We start from the raw sequence: 16,734 nt of genomic DNA, 5'->3' as shown, positions 1-16,734 counted from the left end.
AGATGCAACCTTGCAAACCGAGAATGTCAGCTTCTATTTTACGGTGACGGATTACAACTCACAACTAACCAAACTATCCTTTATGAGTGGAACACAACTGTAGCCCGAGTGCCACGTGGGACAAGTGCTAAAGGGGCCGCCATCCCGCCAACAACAATATTCTGCGGGGAAAATCAAAATGCTTTACGATATTTTAGGAAGTAAGAGGGTAATAACATTTTGAAATATCGGCTACTTAATAATGTTATTCATACGAGTCACTTCATACTGTGTGTGGCCTTTCTGCATCCAAAACATTGATGCAATTATGATAAATTCCCAAAGCGTTGATTGCTTATAACATTTTATTGCCTAATTACTCCTTAAAATATATATATTTTTTCTCCTTTGATTTTGGCTGCTTTCAAGTAAACACACAGATGTCCGCAAATATGCCGAGAATGCCGGATTGACGTCTTAATTTCTCAAAAAAGGCTGAACACATGAGCAGCCGGAGGGTGACAGACCGTATTTCTGTGGTAACTTATTAGAACCCAACACCTCTAACCAGCAACAGATATGACTCTCAAGACGCAGTGAAACTCCACACCAAACCTCCCCTCAGGCCTCTTTCACAGAACAAGCACGCAACCGCAAACACTCAAGTCATCGTGATCATCTCTTAATAGGAAGGACAAAAAACTATTTGTCAAATCTGAACCGGAGCTGACAGTAAGTCGCAGATACCCCGTCATCTGGAAATCAGAGGGTAAAAAAAAAAGAAAAGGCGCTTCTCTTCATCAGTCTTATCAGGATTCATAAACAGTCTCCTTTTCAAAGCAACAGTCTTTGAGGCCTTGTATCTTTAAACTATCTGAAGACTTTGGCCGGTGTACACACACACACACACACACACATGCACACACGCTAATGGTAGCCAGCAATACGACGACAGCAATTAGTGTCGATGACGGTTTTTTTTGTTACTTCACAACAAATCAGCACGGCTAGAAATTACAAAACACATAAAAAGACGAAAAATAAATAAAATCAGACGAGCGGACTGCAGCTCGTTTCAATCAGAAGGAATGTTTTAAAAATTGCATTTCAGCGTGTTTGTTTGCTATATTTCGGGGGGGGCATGTGAGGTAGCAACGCGCATGTTACTTACAATATTTGGGATGTCCCGATCCAATACTCATATTTACCTAAAAGACATACTGCAGCTAAAACCTGAGTATTAGAACAATTAAATTAAATTCATAGGACTAAGTGTTGTGTATATAGTGACATACAGAGCAACAGAAGGTATGTAGTTTTGACCAAATATGTATCTTATTTCCCACAAGCTACTTTTTCCAATTACTGAAGTTTTAATGCAGTTTTATGAAGTTCAAACAATGAATGAATGTTTGACGCGGTGACTCCCGGAACTGAAATATGGTTTGTGTTAAGAGTTATTGGCACACAAGACTAATTAAAGTAAACTAATTAACATTAAATGCACTTTATATGTCACAGCCTTCATTGGTAAGTATCTTCCAGTTAAAGAAACAATGCACGTTTGGATTAGAATAAAATGAACCCCTGCACGGGGCATGGCGGGGGCTCTCTCATCACTCTTTGACAGGTAGTATGACATATGAGGTATTGGCGACAGAGAAGGATGTCAGTTGCTATGAATAGAGCGTCGACCACCCACCTTCCCCACGCTAACACACAACACGCTAACGGGCATCAACACGTGCGTGCGCAACAGGGGGGGGGTGTGATTGTGAGTGTGTGAACCCGGGCCTGCCGTTCATACAGGGATGTGTTTGACAGCTGTGACTGACAGTCCAAACAGTGCCGGGGTGGAGAAGGGAAGAAAAACACACACACACACACACACACACACACACACACACACACACACACACACACACACATCAACACCCTGAATGCTCAGAAGAGACCGAAATACACACCCTGACATGTCCTCAGCACTGTGTGCCAGACTTCTGAACAGACACATGCACCTCTGCAACAAAAAAGGTGCACAAATACAGTTCTTGCTCTGTTGCTCAGGCGTGTATTTCAAATCTGAGCAATCACACAAGTGCCGCACAAACTTTTCGACGCTTGTGAAGCATACGGGGCGCGACAATATGGCTGGACTAATGTTGTTAGGACAGTCTCGGCTTTTGAGAAAGCAATATTGTGCAGGTCAGGTACGTTTTTATTGTGTATCGATTGATGTGGCCAACAATCAAGTTAAGAAGCTGCTTAAAATATGCATCCACGGTCCGGCCTGGACCTCTAGATTAGATGATGGTGCTGAACATTATTGAGCCTGAAGGGCAATACTTTATATACCAAAGGTACGGCTGTTTATAAAACATTAAAATTTGTTCTGCAAAACAAAACAAAACAGATGTCCGCGCCCTTCAACCTCCTGCGTGTTTTCTTTACCATCAACACTAAGTACCAGAAAGCAAAAGAAACAATCACATTTCTTGCCGTCATGTGCCCCTCGGGCCCCCGAAATGTTTTTTTAATGTTTTTTTTTAAAAGGAGGTGCATTTTACCTAGAACTGTAAATCTGTAAAGCTATGAAGCGACAGCGTGTCGCATCCCGACGGAGGACCATAAATCCCTCCACTCGTCTCCACAGAGACACTAAACACTAAACAAAACCCTCCTCTTCATGGGAACTGGGAGACATTACAGAGCAACCCATTTGTTCCCCTCACAGGAATTGAGGCACTGGAACACCGCCGACAACTTAAGCACAGAAACTACCGTCTGCGTTGCCAATTTTAGAGGCAGTTGACCAAAGAAAAGCCCAGGAGTCACTCCAGTTGGTGCATATCGGGATACAGTTACATGTTCTCACCTCAAGTTCACAAGCCATGTATGCATGTCAGGGACACGATGATTGGTCTTAAAAAAAAAAAGAAAAAAAAAAAGGGTGAGACTTTACTATTTGGCACCGCGGATTGAAAAGAAGGTGTTTACTGCTGAATGCTGCGATTTTAAAATGTGCAGTGAGCGGGCCTCTCTGCACGGCTCAAGGATACGTGACATCTAACGAACACGCCGGGAAACTGTTTATGAAATGTGCATTAATCAAAAACATGACATTTTCCTCACAAACAAAAACTGAGCTCATTGTGTTCATCAGTTAAATCGATTTTCCCACATGAAAAGTTGGCGTCATTATAAAAACGTAATCTCTGGTCGTGTGATTATAGTAGTTGACACTTTTGGCGGAGCACTTTCATGTTTTGTCTACAATGCACAAACATACACATCTATCTTTTGTAGACCTTGTGCTTCCCAAAAAAAAAAAACACAGACGCCATCACTCATACGCTCAAGGTCAAGGGGTTAAGGGGTGACCTCTGAGGTCAACTGGCAGGCAGTGTGTGTGCATGAGGCCTGAAACACAGGCAGTATTAAACTACTTTAAGTGAATCACAGAAAATAAGAAGTGGGTATGTTTTGGGCTCAAACTAAGGCCAATGTGGTACCTACTGAAACATGTATTTATTTTTGTATCAATGGGTACGAGGTACTAAGCAGATGCACGAAGCGCCATCTGCCTCCTCCGTCATGTGTTCTGTTAAACAAACATTGTCAATTACAACAATCGTAAAATACACATTATTTAGGTGTCAAAGTGCACTTTCAGTTCAATGTAAAAACAGGATTCTTTTGACTACAAGAAACATTTTTTTGTGTGTAGTTTGATTAAAATAAGAGATTGTGATGTAAATTGTGCTGGGATTGGGGACTGTGTTCTTCAATCTGCACCTAATTAAACCGTTTTTCACACATCTGTCCAACCGACACACCGGGGCGGGCCAACTGCGCTTTGACACAGGCCGTGTGTGAACGCGAGACACTGCCTGTGTATTTGGATGTGCGTTAACGCATACACACTTTGCACACAGAGCTCCGGGACATTGCACACAAACCGGCGGTGTGAGGGAACGAGGAGGGATGGGAAGAGGGATTAGGCCTATAAAAAAGGTGTCTGGTTTCTCCTGCCCCCGAGGGCTGATAGCAGATATCACAAGTCCTCAGAGTGGCTGTGCACCTCATTATCAACACCACGCTCCCTCACAGCCTCCACTGGCCTCCGTGTGCCGTCTCTGTGGCACCACATGTATGAAGTCTGCTCTCGCCATAGCTAAAAAAACAAAAACAAGGAGTTGCTGAGGAAAACTGCATTTGAATGGCAGATTCATTCACTCCTTTAGTATGTATTTTGGAAAAATAAATACTAACATTTAAACAAAGACCTATGGCAGTCCAGCAAGCGGTGCATTCATCCAGTCAGGGGCAGCAGTCAGTTGACGAGAGAGTGAGAGAGGAAACTGACAACCACCTATTGTACAGCCTACATAAACTGACACCTGTCAACAAGCTTATCAATATTGATCAGACACAATAAGTAGAGCAACAATACAGGCTCGAGTTGCCAGGAAAACATGTCACAGAGCTTATGAAAGACCAACTTTTGTGTTATGGAGTACCCACTCATGCCTGCAAGCTGTATTTAGAGAGGCCCTGCCAAATAAACAGCAGTGTTTGAAAGACAAGAACAGGCCGAGATTGGGACACTGTGCTCCTTGTTGCAGTTACCTGTGTATGACGTGTCTTCAAAACTTTCAAGACCGGACAGAGAAAAAATGGGTGGAAAGTAATAACATGTCTCACCAAGCAAGTGAACACGTTTGTGTGGAGGAGACTAAGTGAGAGAAATCCAGAAATCCGAGCCCGCTGGCTTTCTTATTGAAAAAAAATACCTGCATACTGATGTCACAGCCCCAGCACACACACACTACACAGTTATAACACACTCGCTCACTTCCTAAGCCGTGCCATGCTGTGTGTGGCCCGCAGTCAAACCCTGGACAAGTGTTTTCAGGGAGGGAGTGGAGGCAACGAGATAGACGTAAATAGAAGACGAGGAGAGGACAGACGGTCTCCTAGACGGCGGAGACGTGGCTCGAGTTGGAGGCTCTCGCTCTGCGCTCGGCTTGGCATGTGCCGCCGTGCGTGTCAACAACAATCACTGCAGCCGGGTGGGAGTGGCGAGGGCGGAGTCACTGCGCGTCCTAGCCAACGTGCTACGGAGCGCCCGTTATGCACGAGGAGGATAAGGGAGCGAGGAAACAGAGGACGATCAGTTAAAAGACCGATGTGCAGATTGAATTTCGTACTGAATTAACATTTTTGGCGGCTTTTCCAAGGAGTGACGAGTAGAGGGAATAGTATTTATAAAGTATGAAATAAATAAAAGGAGGGCATACTTGGACGCGACAATAATGACAACATTCGTAATGCACGGGTAGGAATAATATTGTCCACATTAAAAGGCTCAATGCATGATTGTGGCTATAATTATTATTAATCATCATGTTTGCCTTGGATTTTAGGGGTAATAAACTATACTTTAACCAAATCTATGACAAAACTGGAATTTAAATCTATATTGGTTATTGTCGTACATGAGAGGTAAAGCTTAATGGCTTCATTTTCAGGTGTGTGTGGAAAACCACTGGCAGAAAGAGAGTTAAACGTTGCTGTAATAGAATTTACTTTCTACATTTCCCCTCACATTAATCCTCTCTGGTTGCCAACCGAACAGCTGCAATGAGAGAAGAAGATGAAACAAAAAGAATGAAGGACGATGCAATCAGAATCACAAAAAGGCCAAGAAAATGATCTTTTTATGAGTTCAATGTTGCATGTGCGGAAACGAAGAGAACTTCGGCGACCGAGTTAACTGACTGCTGATGAGCTGTCCGACCCTCAAGGCTGGCTGACTTACTGCAGATGGCAGAGGTCTGGTAGCTGCCCTGAGACGCCCCGCTGGAGGCAGCATCAAGGGCAGGGCTCAATGGTGTGTGTGTGTGTGTGTGTGTGTGTGTGTGTGTGTAAAGTTGGGTGGGTCACATCAGTCTGCACTTGCAAGTGAACACACATACACACGGGGCACCAGCTCCATCTGTCTTTGACATGGGAGTGCTTAATGACAGAGGCAGAAAAGCCAAAGAAAATGCCTCCTCGTTCTCCCTCCCTCTCCCCCTCTACTTTTTCCTTCCCTCCATCTCTCTCCCTCTTGACCGCACTCTCCGACATCAATGCTCCATACGGACAGACTTTTTTAACTCGTCTTGGCCTGGCACACAATCAATAAGACATCTAGACACATACACACGAGTGCACATTAACGAGTGTAAACTGGCGCAGAGGCTGGAACACTCCATGTACACATTAAATACGTCCTAAACACAAAGTTAGGACATTTACAGTGTGTGCGTGGGGGAACCACCTCGACACACACACACACACACACACACACAGACTCACTTGATGCTTGTTCTATCTTTAATGAAGTCTCTTTTGTGACTCGATTTTCTCTCTACTGCCTGCCATCTGGCGTCATTCAGTCCTCAGATAGCATATGTCCTAAATTGAGATAGTCTGACACTTCTGACCAGACGCAGTGGATCTACAAACAGGCCATCGCTGAACTCATCTACCTACATTATAACGTGGGCTTGTTGTTGGGGCAGAGGTATGATGGAGGAAACAGTCAAGAGGTGTGCAGCGCTGCATTGTCACACCTCAGACAGAGAGGCGGCAAAGCAACCTCTTCGCAGAGATAGTGAGGCCGCAAAGCGGTTGTGGTTCATGTGCGCATGAAATGTTCTTTATTCCCTTACGACCGACCTCTTTTGATGTCCTATTCTAATGTAGCATTAAACAAAAGTACAACAATATTGTTGCCCCCAATAGATTGTTTATTTATTCATTTCAAATATGCTTTATCTTTGCACAGTCCATCTTAGAAGACTACGAAATATTAAATATCAGTTATAATGTCCGTACTTCCACACCAAAACATGGAAGTGAAGGTGGAAGGTTTGTAATGGACTGAAAGTATCAGGTCATAAGCCAACCACAACAGTGTGTAGTTGTAAGATCTGGTGGAAAACCTCCTGAACTACCAGCAGAAGTCCCGACTGCACGTCTGCTCGCTCGCATTTAGCGTCGTGAAAAGAAAGAAGAGAAAAAGAAGGGAAAAAAACAGAAGTTGTGTGAGGCTGTTTGAAGGAAACACATCCGCGGGACATTTTCAGGCCAAGTGCAAAAGACCTGCACCACGTGACCTCACAGAATTAGACATTCATAATGAGAGGGAGAAAAAAAAGAAGAAGTGACAAGTGTGGCTGTAGCCAAAGACCCCGCATAGAACGGCTGGGGTTTAGGGTTGAGACGGGTCATGTGCTCGGGGGGGGAAACTGTCAGAAAAGAGAAGAGAGGGGATGAGGCGAGAGAGAGAGCCTTGAACCCTGAATGAACCACCCTTTCCCGCTCCCCTTTCTCCCTTCTCACTCTCTGCTGAGCTGATGACTCACTGCTGGAACAGAGGGAACCCAGGGGTGGGGGAGAGAGGGAGTTGAGAGGAGTCGAGATCGACCGCAGCAACACTACTGTGGCTCTCGCTCTTGTGCAGAACGGTCGTAAATGAGGGAGCAGGTAGTGTGGTTCTTGTAAAATGTATGATAACCACACGGGCTGCTCTGGGGATCAAAGGTGCGGCCTTGAGCCTTTATGCAGATGTCAGTGTCAACCATCGTGTTTCTTTAAAAGCAGCCAGTCAAGTCAAAAATATTCTCAATTGTATCTTTTTTTGTATATTCTGTTATTCGTCATGTATAGTGTATTCAATGATAAGGAAACAAGAGATGTTAATTCTATTGATAATCACGGATCAACTATACCGTCTACACCATGAGCCTCACTAAAAAGGTCCCTTTTGCTTCGGTCCAAAGAAGCATTCATTTATTTATTTTCAAAGAGAAACAATAGCAAACAAGTCAGCAAATGCTCTTTTTCTTCTCGAGTGAAATTCTGTTGTTTATTCCTTAAGATTAGCCAAGCAGGATTCTGGGAAGTAGAATTCAGTTGTGGTTTCAAATTCCAAATGTCAGCAGAGTTGGTTTGCAAAACAACCTGTTTAATCCTTAATGGACTTTCTTGGTTTCACTATCTGGTTTCAGCTGTGAGGATTTTGCTTTTTTTTCGCCTCCTTTTATAAATTGATTGAATTTCTTCAAGCAAAATGAGCCGCTGAAGATTGAGCCCTGGGTCACTTTAATGGGTATTATCTCCACCTATCTGAGGTTTTCATATCTTATCATAATCCTCAAAACTGGAGAAGCGGCGACCTGAAAAAAAATGTTTGAAGCAAGTCGTAGTCAAAAATAGCCGACGGCACATTTTCTGCCGATTGACAGATCAATATAATTGGCCTCTCATTTCAGCTCTACACCAGTGCGTCTGCCCAGAGTGCACGCCTTCATTGTAAACCAGGACTGGGCAGAGTCAAGCGCAGTCTCTCTGGACATGTATCAGCTCAGGCAAGCTAACCGCAGTCTTGCCCTGCCCTCCAAAACTAGCCAAAAGGACCGACTGCGCTGCAACAAGAGACAAAATAGAATTCCTGGCAGAAACCAGAGAAAGAGAAAAGAGAGAAAAGAGAGAGAGAGAGAGAGAGAGAGGTGACCTTTAGCCCACATGCTGTGAGATGATCCTCAGCAAACCAAACCAAATGTAAAGACCGTGGCACGCTTGTGTGTGTCTGTGTGTGTGCGTGTGTGTAGTTTAGCAGTTCAGACTGTGTCCGCTCAAGACAGCTGTCTGGTTTCAGTGTTGTTGTCATGATGAGGAAGGGGGTTGTTGTTGTTCCTGCTACCTTGTTCCTCTTCAAAAACATGCTATCTTTTACAAAATAGTTAACCCTGTCATTAACAAGATGTGAGACAAGAGATGGTTTCCTGGAACCAAACGCCCCCCCCCCCCCCCCACACCACCACCACCACACACACACACACACACATCAATTTGTTCTGAAACTATGGTTGCAGGGCGGTGAATTATACATTTTAGTTGGTAAATTGTTCATTTGTCTACCAGACACTTTGGCGAGTTGGGGCTGAGGTTAGAATATTTGAGGTTGAATCCTAATAAATCCAGTAGGGCGATAAATACGGAGACTTTGCTGGTGACTTTTCAGGATGAACCAGTAGATATAAAGAAAACAAGTTAGTTTCCTTCCATGAGCTCATGTGAAACCTCACGTGCATTCTTCAGCAGCGCTTCACAAAATGATGGCAACGGTACAGAACATCGAACTGCAGCCACAAGTGCAAGATGATCAACCACAACATGAGCAGCCCTGTCATCGAGAGAAGAAAAGGAGTGGGAAAAGAAGGCATTGTTTCCTAAACCACATTTAATAAACTGTTCTACAAAAATCACACACACACATCTATATTACTTCATTGTGATCCTGAGCAAGGGCCAAAACCTCCTGACGTCAACAGCCACAGGAATGCCACCAGGCGGATTCTTCAGTAAAAGTCTCCGGCAGCCTTAGTTAAACAACCAGACAATGCAAAGAAACATTTGGGGATAACAGTGGGCCTTTCCTGGAATCCAAACCCCTTCTCTCTCTCTCTCTTTGTTCTTTTTGCTTTAATATTTCCCGACACTTGATAAATCCTTTTTGTGCCCTTCTTGCTCTTTCTCAACACCTCTCTCTTGCAGGTGGGGGGGGGCATGTCTTCCAAGGGCTACCACTACTGGCTTGCAGCGCTGTCCCTGGAGGATGGCATGCGCAAATCACTGTTTCAAATATGAAACTGTTTACGTGCATGATGGTGCAAAATGTGCACCATCCAACGGTAATCTTTTTTGACCAAGTCCCAACCAAAACACATCCAACTTATTCCTAAACCTACACTGGTGACTATAGATCTGTACCGAAATATCAGTACAAAGGCTTGCAAAGCAATGTGTTCATCAGTCACAAGCCATTAACCTTTAGAGGACGGGAATGAAATACTGCTCTGTGGCTGTTAGGAGACTTAATATGAAGCCACTGACAGTAACACGGCTTCCCGAACATTTCTGTTCTATACGGTTCACTGCAGGCCGGTGTACTGCTTGCCACTCCCTTCTAATCTAATACAGTAATAGTGGCAGTTGCTTTAAGCCCTGGGAGGTGGCTTGGTGTGGGGGTTTTCCAACATGGGAGATCCTGTGTGCATTTGTTACCTTCCGCTGAATGGATGAGACGGCCCAGAGTGGTTGCCGGAGAGCAGGTAGAACGTGCTGACGGCAGCGAGACCCTCGAAACAATGCTTCTGAGTCCTCACTACCACAGCTGACAATAACCAGGCGACGATCCGGGCCAGTGGAATAAGAAAATAAAGCCTGCGTTGCGCTTTGGTGAATTCTCCTGAAAGGCTTTGATCAGCGAACTCTAGTCTTGTACAATACATCAGAGCCCTGTATTAAAAGACAAGACATCCCAGCGCTGTCATCCCTGAGAAGAAAAGAAATGAAGAACAACAAAAATGACAGGACAAACACACAAGTCTCTGTAGAGTTCATATTTTTTCCTGTCAATTTCAGCTGCCCCAACATAGGAAGTAGGCAAGAGTTTGCTCACTTGAGGTCCAAATGAAAGCAAACAGGAGTCAGACAGGGGGAATCGGTTCATGTTTTCTGAATGAAACATCCTGAATGTGGAGGGACAGCGGGAGCAAAAACTGCTGACACCGTAGAAACCAACATTCCCTTGGGGAAGCTGTAATGGCTACAAACGGTGAAGGAACGAGGGCAGGGAAAGGCGAACACTGGGGGGGGGGAGCGAGGAAACCCTCCCGGAAGAGGGGAGTGAGGAAGACAACGAGCCTCTCCAAAAACCAGAGTCAGTGGATAGGTACGAACGTCCACAGCCCGTCGCGTTTGGCCCTCGTGTTGGCTCTCCTGCCCGCTCAGCTGTCTTCGCTAAGCAGCGAGGCCGCGGCCAACGACAACACCAAGAGGACTTGGGCCTCCGTCAAACATGACGGCAGCGCTGTTTTCAAAACCACACTGGCTTTAGATTCACATCAGAATGTTCCGGCCCATCCGAAGCAAACAGCAGCTAGATATTTGGGAGAGGCACAGATAAACACACAAAAAAAAAAAAAGAGTATGTGCTCAGATTAACGCATTCCAAGTCTTGCACAAGTAAATAAATGACCCCTCGTCGTGGCTTTTTGTGGGAGAAATCCAACCCCCTTATCAGGCCCTGGGCTTGAGATATGAGAAATGAGATAACGCAAAGCTCCTCAAAATGGTCTCTCAAATGCATTACCAATAAAAGGAACCAACTATAAATAAGCAGGAGGGATGTTTAAGTACAGGGACGTGCTCTGATGGTATATCTGGTTTGTGCACACTGAAGCACGAGGATGAGGACGAAGAATAGAAGAGTGCCACGCTGGCGGCGATCCAAGCCAAATTACGCAGAAATGTGCATTTCTATCCCCCTTGGATGTCTCCCGTGGTTGCTCCCCGGAGACAGACAGCCAGACACAAACAGACCGAATAGAGAAACAAGAGAATGAAGATATTGAGTCCACCAGGGCGTGTGGAGCTTTAAGAGGCCCATCATCGCTCTACCAAACAAGTTGAATCTGAACCCTGAATGAAACCATCGGCTTCGGGGGATATTTCAATCATGTGAAGTAATGGATATGCATGAACTTCCAAAACAATAGGCTACTGTACGCATGAGAATAAATCCCCCAAAAGATGTCTGGCTGTGGCACATTTGCTTTGGTGCTTTGCCTATGACTTCTGTACAGCTCCCCCCTGGCTTGTACCACACACACACACACACACACACACACACACACACACACACACACACACACTTTGAAGATATTCACAGCTCTGGGTGGATATAGGGCAGCTTTGGAGGCTGCTGGATACTGAGGTGACATGCGGATCAGATGCCTCGTGTCATCTCTGTTGTTAACCTATCCATCAGTGCTGCAGCGAAAGGTAGCGGCGGGTGTGGGTGGTTGGGATGACATGGGGCTGCTGCTTTGGGGTGTAGGAGGGGTGGGGTAACCCGGCATGTCTTTTAACTCAAGCCTGAGCCTTTGCCCCCGTAAAGGTCAGCGCTTCGACATCTGCTGCTCTCTCTCTGTACCTCTCCTTTCATAAAAAGGGAAGCAGGGAAGAGGAGAGGACTCAGGGGGGGATGGATGCACGTGCACACACAGATCAACTTTTATGCAAGGTGCACTCTCCCCCTCCACGTGCACTGACTTGATCACCAGTGACACAGCCGCAGAGCTCAAACTGCATGCTCATTCACTCGTATGCTAACAAATACAAGAACACCCGGTTTGCGTCCCACAGAAAGGCTCAGTAGTATCATTACACCAGCACAGAGACGCCGTCGTTCTTTCTTTCTTTTTGGCAGAGGGACGGAGGGGGGTGGGGGGCGGGGGGGTGAGCAAGATGGAATCCCGTCCCCCGGGGCCATAGCAAAGGCAGAGCAGTGTTGAAATGAGTGATTCATGCTTGTATCATCCCAGGTGAACAGTGCTGCTCTTTCAGCTATCACAATCAGTTTCTATGGTCGAGAGGAGGGGGAATTACACAAGCAACACTGTTTCTTTTTGTTTTTTGCCACTCGCCACTTTTTTGTGTGTGCATATTTTTGTTATTGTGGCAACAATATCGTTAGGAGTGCTGTAGCAGGGTAGGAGCATTTGTGTACTGCTGCAAACAACATGGGGAGGGGCGGTCATTTAAACCTGTGCACAACACACAAGAGTAGCCGTCATCGAGAGCTGAAATGATTAGTCCGTAGGGAGGGGTAGTGTTATCGCTACTAGTACTCTTATTGTTATTACATATTGAGTCGGTTCGTTACACCCTTATCGGTCCTTTTTTATTATTTTGTGTAAGAAAAAGAAGACATTTATGAAAGAATCAACATTGCTTTATTAGTCTTCTAAGTAAACAAATACACTTTCTTTAGCAGCAATACAAAAAGTTCCTAAATATTGAAAATACATTTGCAGCTAAACAATTAGCTTTCATTTATTAGAGTATTCTCATCAAGTAAAATGTAGCCATACTTTTGATCTTGTTGTTCTCTCTGCCATGATGTGTGCGTCTCATGCTGTATAGTGAGTCAGGAATAGGTGTGTGTGTGTGTGTGTGTGTGTCAGAGTAAAGGACAACTCCGCCCCTTGTGCAAAGCCACTGACAGAGAGGTTTTCGACAGAGATCTCACTTCATAACTTCTAGAACCGTCAACTCCGGACCAACACTCCGGGTATGATTACTTTAGCACCGGTTCCCGTTTGCATCCCTATTAGTCAGTTGACAGAAAATTAAATCAGCATCAATTATGGTGATTGATTCATAATTTGAGACATGTTTTAAGCAAAAATGCCAAAACATTTTGACAGTTGCAGATTCTTACATTTGTCAGCTGCACGGGAGAAGTTTGACTGCAGCAGTTTCTGCCGAACGTTTTTTTATTTTAACCCAAACTCTGCTCTGAACATAAACAAGTGGGTTAGTTGCCTAAATAGATTTCGAGAATGAGAAGAATTGTTAATAGCAGCATGTATATTCGTGATATAAGCAACATCTCAAAGCAAAAGACATAGTTACAACTTAAGGGACAGTAGAATCAGTATGACCTGTAACTTTTAATTTAATGACAGAAACATACAACTACAACCTCTCCATAATGCTATTACAAGAGAGGCATAATACCATTAACAAGCCGGTGGTTGTGGAGCCCCTCCCTGTGTAAAGGCAGAACCAATCAAACAGGACATGCGGCATCGGGCTGTGGTGGCTCTGTGAGGCCTCCAACCGTTAATGTGAACATGGCCTGCCCTCAGCTAAAAAAGACCCCTTATGGCACTTTAATTTTCTGTTAAACCTCTCTCACCCAAGCACACTCACCCACCCCATCTTCCTCTCTCACACACACACTAACCCCCACTCACAGAAAAACACACAGCCAAACACATGAATGTGAAGATATCATCTGGACAGGTGGCCAGTCACCCAGACCTGACCCGCATGCCCTCTAGCTTGCTCCCTCCCTCTGCCGACTCCCCCTACGCCCCCCCCCCCCAACTGAAATCAGTTCAGGTCTGCTGGAAAGCCCCAAATGAACATGCACAGCTAGCCCCCCCCCTTCTCCTTCCAACATACACACACCTCCAACAAGCACAGCAAATGTCTGTCACCCACTGAGCTGTCTGTGGGGATTATTTAAAAAAAAGAAAAAGGGTTGTGTCTAGTTAATGTGCAGGCAAATCATGTTAATCAGGGTTTACTCCACAGACTGACCAAAGCAGAAAAGACAATCGGCTCAAACACAGCACCAAATCCAGGCTACAGTGTATTTACGTTGAATAATATGGTCGCATTACTGATGATGCAGAGGCTAACAAAACAATGCAGCATCGCTCTGCTTCATTAAGGAAATAATACATAATTGACATTCTCAAAAACTATCACTTCAATGATCTTCGTTTTTTTATTTTAACAAAGATCATTTCCCTCAAATACACCCCTTGGATGACATACTTATTACAGCTGTTGTGATGTGGTAGTAATTACTGAACGTGCACCATCGTGCATAATGAAGCCTTTTAAATTGGGGAGTTTTAACCATCTCAAAAGACCAAAAATAAACACACACTTTGACTCGGAAAAAAGATGATGCGTCTTGGTGTGTAAGCAGATAGTTATAGTGATATTCAGAGCTCATAAATAAGAATCTAAAATCAAACGCGCGGGCGAAGTGAGAGATGTGGATCATTTCTGCGGTGATGTGAGGGGTTAAGCACACATGCGCCGCTGTGGTGGGTCTTTTATGTGTATGGGCGAATTGTGTCCTTAGATGCACCGCGGGGTTAGGTTGTCGTTTTCACGGACGACCTGCTCACACAAGCAAAACGTTGTTTTTTTTAAAGTAGTAAATACAGTTTTCCCAGCGCTGTCGTCCACTTACGCGGAGAACGAAGTCGTTAAAGTGCCCGGCTATTCACTGCGTGCGGTGGCTCCAAGTTGGAGGTTGTTGCTGTTTGTTTTTTTACAGCAAAGCGAGAAAAAAAGAACTACCTTTACAAATAAGAGTCAGCAGTATAAAAAATGTATACTTAAAAAAAACACTGCCAAAAGGGGGGTATGCCTTGCTCACAAAGCCGCAACGTGTTTCAGTCAGGTCATCGCTAGCTAACGTCCATTATCGGACAGCTAGCTGCTCCGAGTCGTGAATCCGGTTAGTAAACGTGCTGCCCGGACTGTGCGCGAGCACATTGGCGAAAACCAATACAGGACCGGCAATTATAATAAAATAGCTTTCAGTGTAAAACAGTCAAGGGAGGCGAGTCGGAATAACACGTTATAAATTGTTTTTTTTTAATTTGTTTTTTTTGTTTTTTAAAAACATGCAATCAATGGGTTGTGTTTTAGCTCGCTGTCTAGCCTGCTAGCTTACAGCTCGCCGTTGTCTGAGAGGGGAGAGAAGAAGAAGAAAAAAGACCACCGAGGGTGAAGTGTCGCTTAGCTGGAGCTAGCTCACCAAACACTGCAGCAACAGTCAAGTAACGTTAACTGGTCAGGGGAGAAGAAACACTCGCACCGAAGCACATTGAGACAAAGAAACGGCTTCTCGCGGCTGAACCGGGGGGTCTAAACACTCCGGTGTAACCGGGCTACAGAGCGGGGGTTAAAAATCAAGATGTTTCATGGTAATAACTTGTATTCTCTTCAACTGCGCTCCCCGCCCCCCCCCCCGCCTCAAAAAAAACCCCACCAGCCCCGAATCTCAGACTCACCCTGTCACAACAGGCGCCATCTTCCACAAACTCTCACCAAAACTCCAATACTCGCGATATCCTTTTCTCTCCCGCCGCCCAACAATCCGCCGAGACAACAGAAGCAGACTGGAGGTGTAGGGACCAGGGAGACAGAGAGAAAGGGGGTGGGTGAGGAAGAGGAACAAAAAGGGGGAGGCGGCGGGTAGCGGCAACAGAGAGAGAGAGGGAGGGAGGGAGAGAGAGAGAGAGAGAGTGAGCGAGCGAAAAGGGCAGACGCCACAACAACAGGCGTGGGAAACTTCGAAGATCGCGCGAGGGTTGGAAAACTCTCACAATAGGCAAGCGCAGAGGGAGCGTCCGCTATCGCGAGATGTGCGCGAAGCGGGGAAGTTGTTTATCTGGTGGCGCTGAAATACTATTCCCACGTGTTTACCGGAGAGTACAATACGGCACGAGATCGGTTCGCGAGCGGTGAGAGGAAACCCTCGCGTTTTCCCAGGCTCACACAGATTTGTGCAGTGTGCATCCTGTCTCCCGGTGGCGTCTTTGCAGTATTCAGCATTGACAGCTGCATGTAATTACAGACACAATATCTTTTTTTTTGTTATTATTCTATAATACTTCCCAGTGGTAGAGACAGCATGCACGAGAGGTTATGAGACTGCAAGGACACGCTGACTCTAAATAAGAGTGGGAATTTAAGGGTTTCTGCACGTCACATTTACATTTCCCTTGGGGTAACGTTGCAGTTCCTGTTTAGAGTGTGGAAACAATGGTGTGAACACATGTGAATGGGCCATACAGGGCAGATTAGTGCATTTGCCATCACATTGGAGAGCCCCATGATCACCCTTACAAGGGAGGCTATATGATTGAGAATGATCATGCTTGTAAATGTGGCATGAGCTTTATTAGCCTTTCTGTTTGCCTCGGTCTCCCCCCACCCCCCAGCCAGAGTGCATTTGCACACGTTTGCACCACGAGCGGGTCAGGTCATTCTTGTTTATCAGGGAGGGGTCAGAAAGCCATAAACCTTCATGTAGGTCTG

General features: G+C 45.2%; 1 protein-coding gene across 1 annotated transcript in view; it reads right to left on the bottom strand.

Moving 5' to 3' along the window:
• Positions 1 to 15,927, bottom strand: part of rbpjb (recombination signal binding protein for immunoglobulin kappa J region b) — a 35,340-nt gene extending 19,413 nt beyond the window's left edge. Inside the window, exon 1 of the mRNA XM_034556629.1 lies at positions 15,705 to 15,927. Coding sequence (XP_034412520.1) covers positions 15,705 to 15,724 — 20 coding nt within the window. The 5' untranslated portion in view covers positions 15,725 to 15,927. The remainder of the gene's footprint in view (positions 1 to 15,704) is intronic.
• Positions 15,928 to 16,734: the final 807 nt, after the last annotated feature.

Source organism: Cyclopterus lumpus, chromosome 18 (assembly GCF_009769545.1).
Source record: "Cyclopterus lumpus isolate fCycLum1 chromosome 18, fCycLum1.pri, whole genome shotgun sequence".
NCBI lineage: Eukaryota > Metazoa > Chordata > Actinopteri > Perciformes > Cyclopteridae > Cyclopterus > Cyclopterus lumpus.
This window is presented reverse-complemented; position numbering and strand designations above follow the sequence as displayed.